Genomic DNA, 16,696 nt, shown 5'->3' with positions numbered 1-16,696 from the left:
TCCATCAAAAACTCTTCGCCGCTAAGCTCTTACCCGCATGCTCTCTCCTCTCCTTCCTTTTCATGGCTCAAACTCCAGTCTTCCTGCTTCTGTACTCTAAATCAAAGCCTCCTAAACTACTTCAACCGCAGCGGCAGAAACTCAGATCTTGCTTATTGGGTCTTCTTGGTAGCTCACTACTCGATCTCAATGGCCTTATTGCTCGAGTTAGCTCGGAGTGTCGAGGAAGAGCCGCCGACCGACGACGGCGGAGGGAACACTGCGCGGCGCTGGAAGCTCGATCGGTCGAAGCGTTGCCAAGTACGACGGGGAAGAAGAAGGGCATTTTTCTCTGTCTCTCTTTTCGGAGCTGTCTGGAGTTGGATTAAGCCCAAGAGGGAAAGCCCATGATGTGTCGTGTCGGAGTTGGAATTGACACATGGGCCTCCAAATGAATCTCCCCTTTGTTCTCTATTTCTTTTCTTTGTTTTCTCTTTCTGGTTGTGAGCTGCCCTTCTTTAACTAGAAAAAATTGAAAAAAAAAAAAATCTACATTTCAGAAAGGGTTAAGTCCATTAAAAATGGCCCAACTGGCACCGTGCGATACATTTGCTGCTAAACTAATTTTTGTCCGACCAAAAATGTTAAACTTGTACTCTTGATCTAAATCTACATTTTAGTAAAACGCATACGTGTCAACACACATGAAATTTTCCATGTCAGTTATGACATTCTCACCGTAAGATCCACCTTGCAATCATCTATCACATGTGTCGAAACATATGGGTGTTAACAAGATAATGAATGGAATGCTAATGAAGGTAAGATTTAGATTAGGGATACTAATGTGAGTATTTTGTGAAACAAAAATTAATTATGAGCAATATATCATGTGATTTCTATTTCGTACATTCTTTTTAGACAAAAATTATTTTACGTAAATATGTCATAAGTGTCCTTTTCTCTTGAAAGAAAATGCAAAGATTATATTTGCACAAAAATCTTTTAGGTTCCTTTTATTTTGTAGAAAATGAATGATACAAAAAACATTTTTAAAAAATGATTGTATTTATCACTTCCCCGGGGTCAAAAAAAAAAAAAAATGAATAAAAATCTTTTAGGCTCCTTTTAAAAAAAATTTCATCATTTAAGAAAATGAAAATATTTAAACATAAATTGTTCCCATGTGATAAAAGTATGACTTTTTTATTAACTAATTAGTTTAAAGCAATATAAGGGAAAATTTGTCCAAAAAGTCCTAAATTTATTGTACTAAATTTTCAATTTTTTTTTTTTTTTTAATCCTAAATTTTTCAATTTTACCAATTAAGTCTTAAATCTTTTCACATTTTATTAATTGAGTTCATTTGGCCAATTTTAACTAAAAATTATTGATGTGGATGTCCTAAATCTTTTTACATTTTGTCAATTAAATCCATCCGGCCAATTTTACCTGAAAATTATTGACGTGCTAACGTAACATGACACGTTTTAAATAATATTTTAATGATATTTTAATTTTTTTTCTTTGATTTTTTGATTTTTTTTTTTACTTTTTTATTTTAAAGGTTTGGACGGATAGCAAAAGTGAGGGCAGGGGACACCCTTGCCTAGGGCGCCAGATGCCTGACGAGAGGTGTTGAGGCCCTCATTGATTCCGGTGAGGGTTCATGTGTCCTTGCTTTTGCCAGCTAGGGCATTGCAACTCTTGCCTAAAGCTAGTGAGGGCTATAACGCTTTCGCCCAAGGGTTCGTGAGGGTTGGCCGACAACCCTCATTAGCCTTAACTAAAAAAAGTAAAAAAAATTAAAATAAAAAAAATCTAATAAAAAATTGTCTACACGTCAGCAATTTTTCAATTAAAATAGGTTGGATAGACTTAATTGGTAAAAGGTGAAAAGGACTCAAAGGACAAAATTGAGAGCTTATGATTGAATTGACAAAAGTGTAATAGGTTTAGGATTTTTTGAACAATTTTCTTGCAAATACAAGTGATTAATTTTTAGGAAAAATATTTTTAAAATTATTCATTTTTAATGAGTTGCATTATAACAATCCATTTCTTTCTTGACAATATTATTCGGTTCACCATCTATAAGTTGGAATAGATTCGTGTCTCAATGACCCAACAACTGAAAACATTCGTCTCCCTCTACTTTAACAACCAAATATGGAGAAACCAAATCCTAGGATCTTATAAGGACACTGGGACCCCACTAGGGAAAATCAAGTTCTTGACTTGCTTTTACGCCACTCTAAATGAACATTCGAAGCAAAATCGGTGAGAGGGCTTGGGCTCTGTCTCGCCTTTATTATCCAAATAGTTGCTCAGTCAATTGGTTTGGTGACCGCATTATCACTTTCCTTAAAGCATCTGTGTCCTGAAACCTGGCTTTCATTGGCCTTTGCCAAATTATCTTCTTGACCCTTTGCTTTTCTTCATAACTCGTCCTAAGTTTCGGGGACGATTGACCTCATGCTGATCTGCTGTATGTTTGTCTCTCCAAATGATGCAGATAGAGAAATCTTCATCTTCTACCATCATTTCCATCAGCAGTTTCTTAAAACGGAAGTGATAAATAAGCCTAGCATGTGGGCTTTAGCTTAGTCCTTGAGCAATCTTCCAGCTTCTATTGTTATGGGAACTTTATTCTGAAACAGAGCTTGTTATGCTCTAAGACTCCATTCCCATCTTCCAACATGGTGCTTTTTGTATAATTCTATCCTTACATGACACATTTTGCATTTCCTGGCAATTAATCTTCCGAAAATTCTTGAATAATCTACACAATGCCATTGATTTACATATCTGGTTCTTATGTGACATCTTTTAGGAACAGTAATTTTAGCCAACAATGACACCCATGAAATAAAGTGAATACTAAAGTCCTAAATTGGCCACTTTTTTCCTTTGAATCATCGCTTCAAAGGCATTTCGCTAGATGTTTGTAAACCATAATTTATCAATGTCTCAATTCATGTCAGATGCGTAGTATCCCAATACATGTCATCTAGATTGTTTAATTTGTGAAAGCTAAAGTTGCACGCAGCCGGTTCTATACACTGCGACATGGATTAGGATGCTTCGTGAAGTAGAGGACCATCTCCGTTTTTCACGTACATAAAACTCACGCTTCCTTCCACGTGTGTTCCCAGCGTACGTCCCTTCATGAGGCAAGCCGCACATGGTTGATGGTCACAGCACAGCCTCTTGGCATTAATGGTTGCGTCCAATTGGGATGTCTCGGGATAAGATGGTCCAATTTCGAGTAGTCTCCCTCTCATCAATGCCACTCCACACATGCATCAGAAGGACACAATGCTTGCATATATCTGACGGTGTAGAAAACACTCCATCAGTTACTAGGTGCTGGACAGTTGGGAAATATAACAGGGGCAAAATATTCATACATACATACATACATACATACATACGTACGTACATATTGATGTAATGCAAAAGCATTTGAACATTTGACTCGCCTAATCTCCACGAATGAGCAAAAACCTGCCATCCATAGGGTTAAGGCTTTACATACAAGATGGCGTGCATGACCTCTAAAATTACTCTAAGTGAAGTTTACCATGTTTTGAAGATGAAATGTTTTGAAGATGAAATGTTTCACATACTTTGAAAAAGAACCATCAAGAACTCAACTGACCTATGGAGGTCGATAGATATTGGAGCTATAGTGTGTAGTATATTGCCGGATGATCCAATTCGAAAAGTTGTGACAAAGTGATCAAACATGAATATCTGAAATATTGCAACATTTTAATGGCTCAAAAGACATGTTTGAAGTGATGGTGTTTAGTCATGGGAAAATACATTTGAAGTGCTAGTTCCATTCATCTAAAAGATAAGTCTACGGGGTTACATATTCAATGAAGTCCACTAATCCAAAAGACATTTAGGAGGCATTGTATCCCCTCGGATAATATTCATTCATTCATTCAAAGGGCACGCATCATGTCATGTGAATGAATGAACAACATTTGTTTCACCGATTACAGACGAAAGATCCTTAATTTTTTCACCACCCGTGGTGGCGGTGTAGTGGTTGGTATTTGGTTCCTTTCATGAGAATCACTTGGGAACAACATTTATTTCACCGTTTACAGCGAAAGATCCTTAATCCTTTTTTTTCCAGCAGTCTATGATTTCTAGGTCAAACAGCAAACTCTATATGCCCTAAACAAGTTAATTAATGGAACATATCTGAGGTTGGCTGGCTTTTATCTCAGGATAAGCTTCTGATACCTTTCTTTGATGTCACCAGAAGAAGACCCACTACCCGACAAAACCGACTAGTTATCGCTGCTCCTGTAAATACAGTATTTGCATTTATGAATAAGTTACTATTGTGATGCAATCCTTTTGCGACCTGAGGACTCCAAAGATTTGTTCCCCAGAATGTTGGTCGCATGAGGAAAGCAACGTATTGGTTTTGTTAGATACTCCAACAAAGTTAAATAATATTTTTGAACATGTGATGTCCATACAAGAAAGCAGACTTGATATATTACTTCATTAAGATACGTTTGCGTGCCTAGGAGATGAGTTCTTATTAGATATTCACAATACCTCTAAATTATTGGTAATTTATACATGACATTTAGGCAATTCGATCCCCCAAAAATGCATCCTGTCTAAGCAGCGAGGCTTACATGATATTAATTATTTATAGAATTCTTCAATTATGGTTGGCACGTGATTTGATGACGCACAAGATGATAAGCTCACGGTTGGTACATTTGTATAAAACAGGAGATCCTGATTTATCAATGAGCATATACGCAAGACAGGAGCATAGGGAATCTTCAAATTGCATTATAAATGGAACACATTGTTCAGTTCTTTATTAGTTTTCACAAGATTGGGATACCATGATTATAGGATAATCAAGAAAAATAAAAGGCAGAGGACCAACCTAACAACAACCGTTTGTAAGTGGGAAGTGTTGCTTGTCTATAGTCTTCCCATTGAAGTAATGTTAGTTGAAACTGGCCATCTTGAGTGAGAAAGTGGCCAACCCTGTGCGTCTCTCTCTCATCATGATGGTGAAGCCAAAAGAAACATAAAATTTATAAATCCCAGAAAAAAGGTGAAAGGTAGGAGGGAGGGAAAAAGGTTTAATTCATACCAGCAAGCACCAAGATTCCAAGTCCTACAGAGAGAGAGAGAGAGAGAGAGAGATGGGGAGTCATGGTTAAAAGAATGAAGTAGTACCAAATATCTGTAAAGGGGAAGTATCATGTGTTCTAGCGAGCAAAAGGGAGGTCCAGGCTAGAGACAGGAAGAGAGAATAATCTCTCTTCTCGATCTTCCCTTCCTTTTGGTTTGTGACAGCTTTTCTCAAGGGTTTCTTGAAGAGAGCCAGTTTTCCCTAAGGTACGGACCGATCTCAGTATTCTGATAATTGAGTTCATTTAGAGCACAAACATGTGTGCTTGTTGATTACATGAATTTTCGCTTGTGTGCTGAGCTGAATTTGACTTGGTTTGTGTGAAATCCCTCCTGTCTGTCAAAGATCGGGCTCTTTTCTTCTGGTACTCATCCTACATAGTGATTGATTCATTTTCAATGTGAAGATCAATACCAACTATTAGAATATATGCAGTTCCACCAGAGCAAATGTCCATCTCTCTCTCTCTCTCTCTCTCTCTCTCTCTCTCTCTCATGTGTTTATTTGTATAGACTTGACTACTGAAATCCTACGCTGTTGTTGATTCCGACATCTTCTGTCAAGACGTCATGGTTTGACAGCAAGTGTTTGTGTATTTCTGATCGCTGTTAGTGCTTCAAGTTTTGAAATCTATGTCTTGCACAAAGATGAAACTGCAATCCGTCTGATCTGTTTGCCTTCCTTCCTGTCTTTTTTCCTCTCTCTCTCTCTCTCTCTCTCTCTCTCTCTCTCTTTGTGGGTGTTTTGGCCATTTTTTGACTGTTAGTTGCTCTTTGTCATATGGGACGAAATGTTCAAAAGTTTAAAAATCCTTAGAAACTTGCCGATGGCCTCGTGACATTATAAAGGTTACAAGCTCATGATGTTGCTGGGGTCCATTATCCAACTAGCTGCTACCTCAGTTGCAATAAAAATGAATGCTAATCTTCTTTGCTGCTTTTTTGGTTAAATTTGACATTATTTCGTCAATTATGCGTATGCATCATAGTTTCCTCATTCATAATAACTGGAAAAGGCCATAACCACCCGAGAAGGCTTGCCAGAACCTAGGAAAAGGTTAATCTGCTCTTTTTTTGAAAGAGCAAAAGAGTGGAGAAAGAGTACAAAAGAGCAGAGAAAGAGTACAAAAGAGCTGGAAGTCTTATTTTCAAATTATTGGCTTTTTCTTGGTTGTTTTCTCCTTCAAAAAAGCTTCCGCCCTGTCAATTTTTTGAACTTCTGCTCTTTTAATTTCTTGGAAAAGGAAAAAAGCCGGTTGATGAAAAAATTCAGTTGATCAATACTTGGGAAGCATCGGAATAACGAAACCGAACTTCTGCATGGAGAGCTAGTAATGTTGGGAAGATGGGAAAGAAAGGTAGCTGGTTTTCTGCAATCAAAAGGGTCTTCACACCCCACTCAAAGGAGAAACTAGTCAATGTAAGTTATTTTCCTGATGTGCCCTGTTAGCAAACAATTGCTTGTGCTACCTGCTTAACATATCAAGGCCAATCTTGTAGTTGAAATGCGGTTCATTCTTTTTCTGGTGTGAGGAATAGGATGAGGTGAGCTAACTAAAAGCTTGGAATCATTTTGAGATCAGGCGAAGACATGAGATAGATGAAATCAGTACGATCTGATCAATTGCAAAGCTGTCTAGCATATGCCCTTAAAGGGGTCAAGATTCGGTTGAGTTTGTGAGTTTTGAGTGGCTTCTGTCAGGAGGGAAAAAAAATAACCATACTGTTCATGAAGAATTTGTTTAGCTAGACACATCATCGTGTTGCAGTCTTGCATCTCAACTCGAGAAATGCTATCAGTCCATTAATGTAAAGGATAACTCCATTAAGAGTATTCGGTGTTTAATAACAACCTTAAGACGCTGAGGATGAAAAAAGAGCTCCAAACTTGAAATTTCTTTCAGACATTCATGAGATGGAAAAACTGTAGAAAAAGTTAAAACTTGAGTCCAGATTCTTGAGGATAGCTAGACCTATGTGAAACCTTGGACTGTACATCGTCGCTTCCGCATGCAGGAATCAGAGAAGAAATCTTCAAAGAAGGACAAGAAAAAGGGGCAAGCGAAGCAGAGACATGGAGAGACAAATTCATTCATTCCGTTCTTCAGAGAGCCGAGCAGCATCGAGAAGATCCTGGGAGATGCCGAGAGAGAGCACAAAATCGTTTATAGACCTGCCACGCCCCCTCTTCCTGAGCAACCACGGACATCTTCAGCTTATGTGGCTCCTCGAGTGGCTTCTCCTCGGGCTCCTTCTCCAAAGGTTGCTTCACCTAAAGCTGCATCTCCGAGGGCTGCTTCTCCTAGAGTTGCTACTCCAAAACCAGCTTCTCCCAGGATTCATCAGAGAGAAATTATTAGGCAACGGCCAGAACCGACTTTGCAGAATCACCAAGCTTCAGCTACCAAGATTCAATCAGCATTTAGAGGCTACATGGTAGGTGCAAAATTCTTGTATCACTAACTGAAATTACTTGAGGTTTTAATATATATATATAAGTACGCTTTCTTCTACTGCTCAGCGCTCCTCTATGTTTTAGCTCGTACAAGTCTATATGTCATTGAACTTGCTCAAAGTGCAATTGCTAATCAAAGAAGGATGATGAATGGAAAAAAAAAAGTGCAGCATGATCTGCTTTTAAAAAAATGTGACATGATGATAGTAATTTGAGACAGTTCTGTTATGTCAGGCAAGGAGGAGCTTCAGAGCACTTAGAGGTTTAGTGAGGCTTCAAGGAGTTGTAAGAGGGCAAAATGTGAAGCGCCAGACGGCGAATGCCTTGAAGTACATGCAGCTTCTTGTGCGAGTTCAGTCACAGATTCAATCACGGAGAATTCAGATGCTAGAGAACCAACTACATCATCAGGCTCAGTACAGGAATGACAAGGAAGTGGATAGCCAATTCAGCAAATGGAGCCAAGCCGTAAGTTTTATTAACATTACTAGTGATGGTTACACGGTCCAGTTTTACCAACTTAACCTGAGTATAGTCTTTCTCTCCATTTGATGTTTGGATATATGGTCTGGAAACCAATTTTGATGTGAAGCATGGTATAGTCTGAAGCAGGTAATCACGATGACTGGGACGATAGCTTGCTTACGAAAGAGGAAATTGAGGCGAGGTTGCACAGAAAGGTGGAGGCGCTTATCAAAAGAGAGAGAGCAATGGCTTATGCATATTCTCATCAGGTACTTTCATTTGTTTGTTCTCGCATCTCCAATTCATCTGGTCAGAGCTATTCGCAATGTACCTTGGATGCTCAGCCTAGGACATTTGGAGAGTTACTCAGATGTTTTGCTATGTCCGAGTAACTTTGGGTGAAAAGGGGGAGGGGGTGGGGTGGGATGGGAGACTGCATCAGTCTGATATAACTGGCTCTTCTGTCCATTCGTTGTGACGCTTTTTTTTTCTTGTTATGCATACGGTTTCTGCCTATGCCAAACAGCTATGGAAGAGCACTCCTAAATCAGCCCATATGGCCTCCATGTCCATCCCAACAGGGCGATTCCCTTGGTGGTGGAGTTGGTTGGACCGTCAGTTGCCATCTTCAAATCCTGTAGAAAGCCAACCTCTGAACTTTCAACTCACACCCCCCAGGCCAAACACCGACCTGAAGCCGAGCCCATGGACCCCGCCAAGCAGCAACAAAATGCAGCTTTTCGGTCTTGACAGCATCGAAACGCCAAAATCATCGAGGTCCGTGGTTGTAATGCCATCAAAACAAGCCCGGACCCCACCTTCAAGTCGAATACCTGCGGGTGGCAGTTCAACTGCATCAAAGTTTTCGAGATCAAGGGTCAATGGAGCCGAATCTCCATTCGATCTGCCATCAAAGGATGATGACAGTCTCACCAGCTGCCCTCCATTTTCCGTTCCCAGTTATATGGCACCCACGGTTTCGGCCAAGGCCAAACTCAGAGGCGGGAGTAATCCTAGAGAGAGGTTCCCTGTGACTCCAGGCAGCGATTCAAACAGGCGTATCTCGTTCCCCCTTGCACAAGGCATTGGGTCTTTCAAGTGGAACAAAGGCTCTTTGTTCTCTGGAAAGGACTCTGGCTCTCAAAGAGTATTGGACAAGCACCAGCCATTGCATTCGATCGGGAATGTGAGCGTGGACTCAACCGTCTCTTTGCCTGCAGGAGTTGGTACTGGAAGGAAGCCATTTAACAGATTTGTGTGACCTTTCTTTCTTTGTTTTTTTTCCTCTAAGTTTGGCATTTATTCTGATTGTGCACGGTTTTATGAATTACAGAATGGGATACTGAAGTAGAATAATAAGCAGAAGTGAAAAAATGAAAAAGGTTTGAGATTCTTAGTGTGGTTGTAAGGGTAATTCGATTGGCAATGTGATGGCTACATTCAATTGCTTTTTCTTCTATTTTAACTAATAAAAAAAATGCTTCTTTATAGAAATTTGAGTTCATACGTCCTGCATTCCGTACTTATTTAATTTCTTTGAACATTGTGGGGAACATCTATAGGAGCTGCTCAATTTAAAACAGACATAAACAGTTAGATTTAAATATTACAGGAGATTTTTCTCCAACTTAAATAAGAGAAGAGGTTGTCCAAATTAAATAGACATGGATTGGCCTTTCCACAGGAAAGCTGAAGGTTCCCTCTCCACAGCTTCTGTAATCTTGTTGGGAAAATGAAGACTTGGCACCAATAGTTCATCAGGCTAAAAATCACAGATTTCGTAAGATGCAGCCTTGTAGCATAGCAAAGGTCCTTAGAGTTAGAGGTTCCTACCTAACTGTAATTTTCCCAATGAAAGGCTTGCTTTCCCTGTTGGATAGCCTACCAGAGATCGAAAGAAGACCAAGGTATCTTACGGGCAAGCATCCCTTGATGAAACCACTCAGCAGGGCAAGGAATAGCTTAGTCTTCTCTGGCTTAGGCTTCAACACAGACGTGGTTTGAAACTGTCGAAAGACAGCAAGGTCTGATGGCCGCGAGCTCCTATCACCTAGAAACAATATCTTTTAAGTCATCAGGAAAAGTAAGGTGAGTAAGACCGACATTAGTACAGAGAGGTATGGTGAGAGGGGATCGCCTTGCCAGAGGTCTTTATCAAGGTTCATTGAGAAACGGGAACGAGTAACACCGAATTCGATCCACTTGATGCATTCATCAGGAAGCTTGATGCCTCTCAGAATTGAGAGGAGGAAAAAACTCTGTTTCATTCTATCTGAAGCCTTCGTCAACTCTGCTTTGATTAAATAAGAGATATAATTGTGGGCTGAATTTCTCTTAAAAACACGAGGCGGCTTATGCAGTGGGTAGTGTGCACGAATCCTACCATGATTTGCTTTAGAATTTCTCTGCAAAATCTTCCCCACACTAGACTAACGTGGAAGCGTGCATATATGTTCATGTTGGCAACGTTAGTTAGTCATACCAAATATTTATGAAGATTGATATAAAATTATATCGTGGTCATATCATTGTTACATGTGATAGCCTAGTGGTAAAAAATCACACTTATCTTGTGCAGTGACAAGTTAGAGCTCAATATCATGAGCAAATCTCTTACCAATTTATTCTTTAGACATTAACTACCTTATGTGAAGAGACTTCTTGACTTCTAATGCATTGGTGAAGCTATTGGATTGAATAGTTAAGACACAAATCTTACATTTTGTAACTAGTGTGGGATCTTTATAGATAACACTCATATTGGCAGCTGTAAGGGTTACCACTTTGACCTTTCTGCCAATAAATAAAAAGTTATACATGGTCATCTATTAGTGTATACCAATTGTTGTTAGTATTTTGTACGGATGCCATTTCCGTTTGTGGTGGATCATTCCAATTTTTGTAAGGTGAAAGCCATTGTGAAAATTCGAAGAACCACTAAATGAAATAGAAAATGATGAACATCTATAGTGTGTGATTATCTTTAAGGATATTTCGCCCTACTGAGAATGAAGAAGATAGAATGCGGCTATAGCGAGAGGGGGGGAGGGCAATGAGGAGTGGAGGAGGAGGAGAGTGTTTTATATGCTTATGGAGGGTGGAATGACGAAGAGACAAGTCAATATATATAAAAGGTCACCGTTGAATTCAAATCTTCGCTAATTTTGAACGTTTCCTTCCAATTGATATAATAAATTCCAGTCGCTTCATATGGTGCCTTTCAAAAACGAAAAGGATGGGTAGATTTTCCAAGCTTAAAAGGATTGTTACGTGCTATAAAAGTGGGTTAGTAACTTTAGAAAGAACATTCCGAAAACTATCCCCGAATTTGAACTCGACTGGTGGTAATTGTAATGCATAGCAAATGCTCAATGGCCATTATTCACAATCAAATCACTTTCAAAATTGGTCATGCCTACGTCACCCCCCACCCCCCCCCCCCCCCAAAAAAAAAAAAAAAAAAATCATGAAATTTGCAAAGGCTACGTATGAAATCCAGAATTAAAGTTAATTAGGCCCATAAAGAATAAATTCCCTAAATTCGAATATTCAAAAACTGGAAACCCGTCATCAGGTCCGTCTTCTGTCCCGGCTTAAACGCCCACCGGATTAGGAAAAGTCCTAATATCAAGACACGAGAAATAGTGACGGGCTGATTCACTTGCCATGACGCCAAATATTCCTATGACATATGCTGGTGACAAGAATATGCGTGAATGCATCGATACAACGAGATTCGGTCTACGTTTTCGGCTTATTTATGAGTTGATAGAGTTGGATCCAGATTTACGACTTTCTAGTGTCCAAGTGAAGTGACTTGTGAGATGGGTTGATAGGGACTCCATTGTCCACCCCTTGTCCCACTAACTGCTTGGGCATCTTTAAATCCCGTCAAAAATGAGTGACCTGAGTTATAAACATCCAACTTAAATAGACCTAATTAACTTGTCGTTTGAGGGAAGAGCACCTTAATTAGTATCAGAGCCAAGTTTGGTGAGTCCAGATGTAAGTTAAGCTTCCTGCAAAAGGGAGTTCCACATTGCTTGAGGGAAGCCAGCCCGCCCTCATCTTGCAAGAGCTTTTTTAGCTAGCAATTCATACCTGATCTGACTTATATTGCCAAAATGTTTCCATATATAATCTAATTTAGGAGAACCCATATACAAACTAAGTTGAGAGTCGCTGTCCATTCCTAGTTAATACCTTCCTTGTACCCACCTCACCAATGATCCACTCACCTTCAATCACCAGCTTAATTACATCCAGCAAAAGTGTCTCCGACTCGTCATCAATCACGATTTGTCGAAAGGGGGAATGAACCGACCAAATGAATAATGCAAAACATGACCTGCCGTCACATAAATGAGATTATGACTGAAACTCGGGTGTCTCGCCGACGTTCTTCATATTAGTTCAAACCCTAATTTAGTCCTCTAGCCATAAATTTCTTTCTAAATTTTATCGCCGAATCTAACGTACATTTGTCAAAATACACCTAACTTGTCCACAATTTACGCTCACCGACACACACGCCGCGTTCACAAAACTCTCTCTCTCTCTCTCTCTCTCTCTCTCTGTAGTGAATTAAAGATGTCAATTTACCATTTAAAATAGCGTATCTCAATCTTAAGTTCTAGTCATTTTCTCTAAGCGATGCATGTTCCTTTATTCTCGCTTGGAAAACAAATAAAAACTCTAAGTATGTACATCACGCATGCGAAAACTTAAACGAAATCAAAATTGAGTGATTTTCCACGGTTTGTGAGCACCGATAGGAGACGTGATTGGAAGAAATTTCTGATGAAAAATGGAGGAAAAAGATCGACCCTTTTCTAAACCTAGGAAGACACGTTTTCTTGGCAGGAATTCTGTCCCAAACACGTTGCGCCATGGGGGATGGGATGACAAGCGTTAGGAAAGAGAAAAGAGAGTCGGAAGGGGAAGAAGAAGAAGCAAAGAAAGCAAAGGCAAAGTGAGGAAGGCAAAATTCGAACCGGTGGAATCCATGCAAACGGCGTAGCTTGCCAAGTGGGAATGTCCCTTCATTTTCCCCTTTCCCTTTTTTTCCCTTCTTTTCGTTGTTTGTTTGTTTTTTATCCCTCTATTTTCCCATTTGCACACTTACACTTGCCCTTCTCCGACCCTTATTGATCAACCTAAGAGCGGACAGCTAATCCCCCATTTCACTTCTTTAGTTTTCCTCATTATGTCAAATTAGTTTTAAGCACACGCCGCGCATTTTTCATTCCTTACGTAATTACATTATGATGTGATAATAAATTTAAGGGCAAATACTATTAGAAAATTCAAATTATTTCCATTGTAACACAAATACCTCAAACTTTTTTTTGTATGCCAAAAATCTTAAACCTATCCATTGTGATATAAATATTTCAAACTTTTTTCGTGTTATGGAAAAAAACCTAAATTTATATATGTGTTAAATTTATATAATCTATTTCAATTTCATTCAAGATATATTAGTCACATTAATGTAAATTCGGAGTCTTTTATGACACAAAAAATTTGGGGTATTTATGTCACAATAAGAAAATTTAGGATTTTTAATTGCACAAAAAAAAAGTTAGAGATATTTATGCCATAAATTGGAGTTTTTCGTGACATTAATCATAAACTTAATATCTTTAATTGGATGGAGAAACAAAGTACGCGGCATCACTTTCTCTTTTTACCGCTATACGGATTCTTATTTGGAAATCAAACTTTGATTGGACATATTGTTAAGGTTCAAAAAAAGAAAATGAATGGACAGATTACCATCATTTCAATAACTAAAAACAGTTATTCATACAAAATTTGGAACAAGAAAAAGAGAGAAACGATGAAGTTGATTGTTGTACTATTAGGACCATTAAGAAATTTTATCGAAAGTAATTTTCAGGCGAAAGTGGCTTGTTAGCTTTTACCTTTTTTACCCTTTTATTATTTTTCTTTGGCCATTTTTATCTCTTCTCTTTTAAGCAAAGTGAATAATATAATTCAAGTAATATGAAAACGACGGCCAAATAAAACAATTAAAAGTGAGATAAGACTTGAGATATTTATGTACATATTGCAGGTAAAAATATATTCAACAAATGGCCTAATCAATATGTACCATTAGTGTCATTACATTCCTTAGAGTGGTTAGCCAAGATGGAAGGAAGTCTGCACTGCTTTAGGGAGTTTTTTTAATTCGGGGTCACTTGCATAAGACTGTAACAAGGAAAAATACCCAAAACCATCCACAAATTTCATTCCTTTACCACTTACCCTCCTTTATTCTTAGAAACACCAATTAATATTTTGCCATTGGAGACCACTTTGCATCATCGCTATTGCATTATTTACACACACACACACACACACACACACACACACACACACACATATATATATATAAATAGCCCCATCCAAATTCTAAATTTCCTATTCACACAAAACCGAAATGTAACCACCGTGAACTCGGTTGCCGCCATCAACCATCGCTGAAGCCTCCTTGCGGCGTGCTGACTGTATAAATGGTGACGGAGGCAGCCAAAAGTGGGGGTTCGCGGGCGAGGGATATGTGGTTTTGTCGGAAATTTTGAGAATTAGGAATTTGGTCTTTTTAGCAATGAGATATTATTGGAGGATGGTAAGTGGCATTTTAAAAAGTGGACGAGGGTAAGTGGTAACGGGGCACAAGGTAAGGATGATTTTTTCAAATTGAAACCATGTGCTATGTACGCAGAAACACTGCATATGATGCTGGTTGACTCATAACAAAGGGATAGATTTGTCTGTCTCAAAGGGCGAGAGCATCTTCGAAGCATTTGTCCTAACCTTTATAGTGATTTATTTGTACTTTTCTCTTAGGGTAATACCAAATGCGTACAAAGTGCCGTTCGCGAGCGGTCTCATTTATACGGGAGGAAGGCAATTATGGATCGAGGGATCTGTTGAAGTACAAAGGCATGCACCATGCATGCGTAGCTTGCATTGGGGAATTAAAATACTAACATCATCGGACTTCTTAATGTTCTTGTCGTGTTTGTGTTCTCACTATCATCGACAAGGCATATCGAAAATGAAGCCGTCCTTCAGTCAGTTTCATGAGGTACCTTGTGATTTTATCCAAGTGATCAAACGCTTGATTATAGTATGACCGATCCCTAGTTGAAATCATAGAGCCTTCGACTCAACTAATCTTAGGAACTTGTCACCCATGTGTGTTGCCGGGGGGTGGTGTTACTAATTGCAAGTGGATGGGACGGTGATGAGCAAGACCTAGTCGAAGTTAAAATAAATGAATACCTCGTATTATGTCACAAAATGTAAGCACATGCTAGGAATGGCTTTTATTTTTTTCTCTTTTCTTAATCTAAATCTTGCAACTCACATACTCTAACTTTAAAAAAAAAAAAAATTGAAATTTCCAAAACTTTCATGACATTTAAATAACGACACATAGATTCACATATAAGTTTTTTATAAACTTTTTAATATATTAATAATATTTTAAATGTCGATGGAAAAACAATTACTTTATTTGTCTTGTATAAACAAGCAGGCTCCAGCTTTATCTGCTAAATTACTTTATTTGTCTTCAGTCCGGCTTTGACGTCGGAAGAGATAGCAGCGTCGATTGATGGGTGGGAGGAGCGATTGGCGGTGGTTGCGATAGGTAGCAAATGGAGGCATGGGAGTTTTCCGCGCACCACTTAACAGGAAAGAGAGAAAATAACCATATGTGCCAAAGTAGATCACCAGTTAAATATGGAAGAAAAGCAAAGGGTCCATCTAAAATTGAGTGGGTTTGAGTTATTCGACACAATCAAGGAAGCTACAAAAGAATGGAAAGATTGGTAACTAAGGTTTGCCGTGAATTAAAGAAGGAAATGACATGGTCCCAAGAAACACCTATTCTCTCTTGTTTCTCATCGGATGCGTGTCATTTCCTTCCTCTTTTGCATTGTCTGAAAATGGAAATATTTTATAAATATATTTTCCTTTACTTTTCTTCACCATCATTCATCGGAACCCAACTGATCTGGTAGAGGTTGAGGCCTCCATCTTACACGGACAGGGTAAAAAGGTTGGTCAAATAACACATAAATAGAGACCTACCCCCTTTCTCTCTCTCTCTCTCTCTCTCTCTCTAAAATAAATAGCTCCTGTGTGCAAATATCATTTCAATTTCGGTTTCTGGGGACTCGATCCATGCGAATATATGTTAGATTTTTGCAAAATGCGTAATATGACGATTCTTAGTGTCAAAAAATCCATGTCGCTCAAGTTCAATATAAAATTCACATCAATTGATTTTCCAAGGAAAATTGGGAGCTATATGGTGAATCTCTAATGCTCGACCACCTCCAAATGTTATAACTTCAAAACCCCTCTTGCCGTACATGCGTTGGCTCATGGCTAGTTGGCAAATCACGACAGAAAAGAAAATGGATACTTGAAAAAAGGTTCGGAATAACAATGTACTATTTTAAATTTTCTTCCAAAATTTGAATGGAAAATTGTGAACAAATTATATGGATTTAAGAAGCTAAAGTGTGCATGTTGGATGATTTAATAAATTTGAAAAATCTTTTTCTATTTTGAGGTTAACCTTGGTTTCA

General features: G+C 38.7%; 1 protein-coding gene across 1 annotated transcript; it reads left to right on the top strand.

Annotated features, from left to right (window-relative positions):
* Positions 1–5,099: 5,099 nt before the first annotated feature.
* On the top strand, positions 5,100–9,537 carry LOC104456207 (protein IQ-DOMAIN 14). Its single transcript, XM_010070947.3, has 6 exons — positions 5,100–5,371; positions 6,409–6,584; positions 7,181–7,600; positions 7,854–8,087; positions 8,222–8,353; positions 8,611–9,537. The coding sequence occupies exons 2-6, from the start codon at positions 6,510–6,512 to the stop codon at positions 9,343–9,345; spliced, it is 1,596 nt and encodes a 531-aa protein (XP_010069249.2). The 5' UTR covers positions 5,100–5,371; positions 6,409–6,509; the 3' UTR covers positions 9,346–9,537.
* Positions 9,538–16,696: the final 7,159 nt, after the last annotated feature.

The sequence above is a fragment of the Eucalyptus grandis genome, chromosome 8, assembly GCF_016545825.1.
Source record: "Eucalyptus grandis isolate ANBG69807.140 chromosome 8, ASM1654582v1, whole genome shotgun sequence".
NCBI classification, from domain to species: domain Eukaryota; kingdom Viridiplantae; phylum Streptophyta; class Magnoliopsida; order Myrtales; family Myrtaceae; genus Eucalyptus; species Eucalyptus grandis.
This window is presented reverse-complemented; position numbering and strand designations above follow the sequence as displayed.

Excerpts from the sequence above, each read along its gene's own strand:
- LOC104456207 (XM_010070947.3), top strand. The coding sequence starts at position 6,510 with ATGGGAAAGAAAGGTAGCTGGTTTTCTGCAATCAAAAGGGTCTTCACA. Across the intron at positions 8,088-8,221 it reads TCAGCAAATGGAGCCAAGCC|TCTGAAGCAGGTAATCACGA; the intron begins GTAAGTTTTATT and ends AGCATGGTATAG. Across the intron at positions 8,354-8,610 it reads CTTATGCATATTCTCATCAG|CTATGGAAGAGCACTCCTAA; the intron begins GTACTTTCATTT and ends TATGCCAAACAG.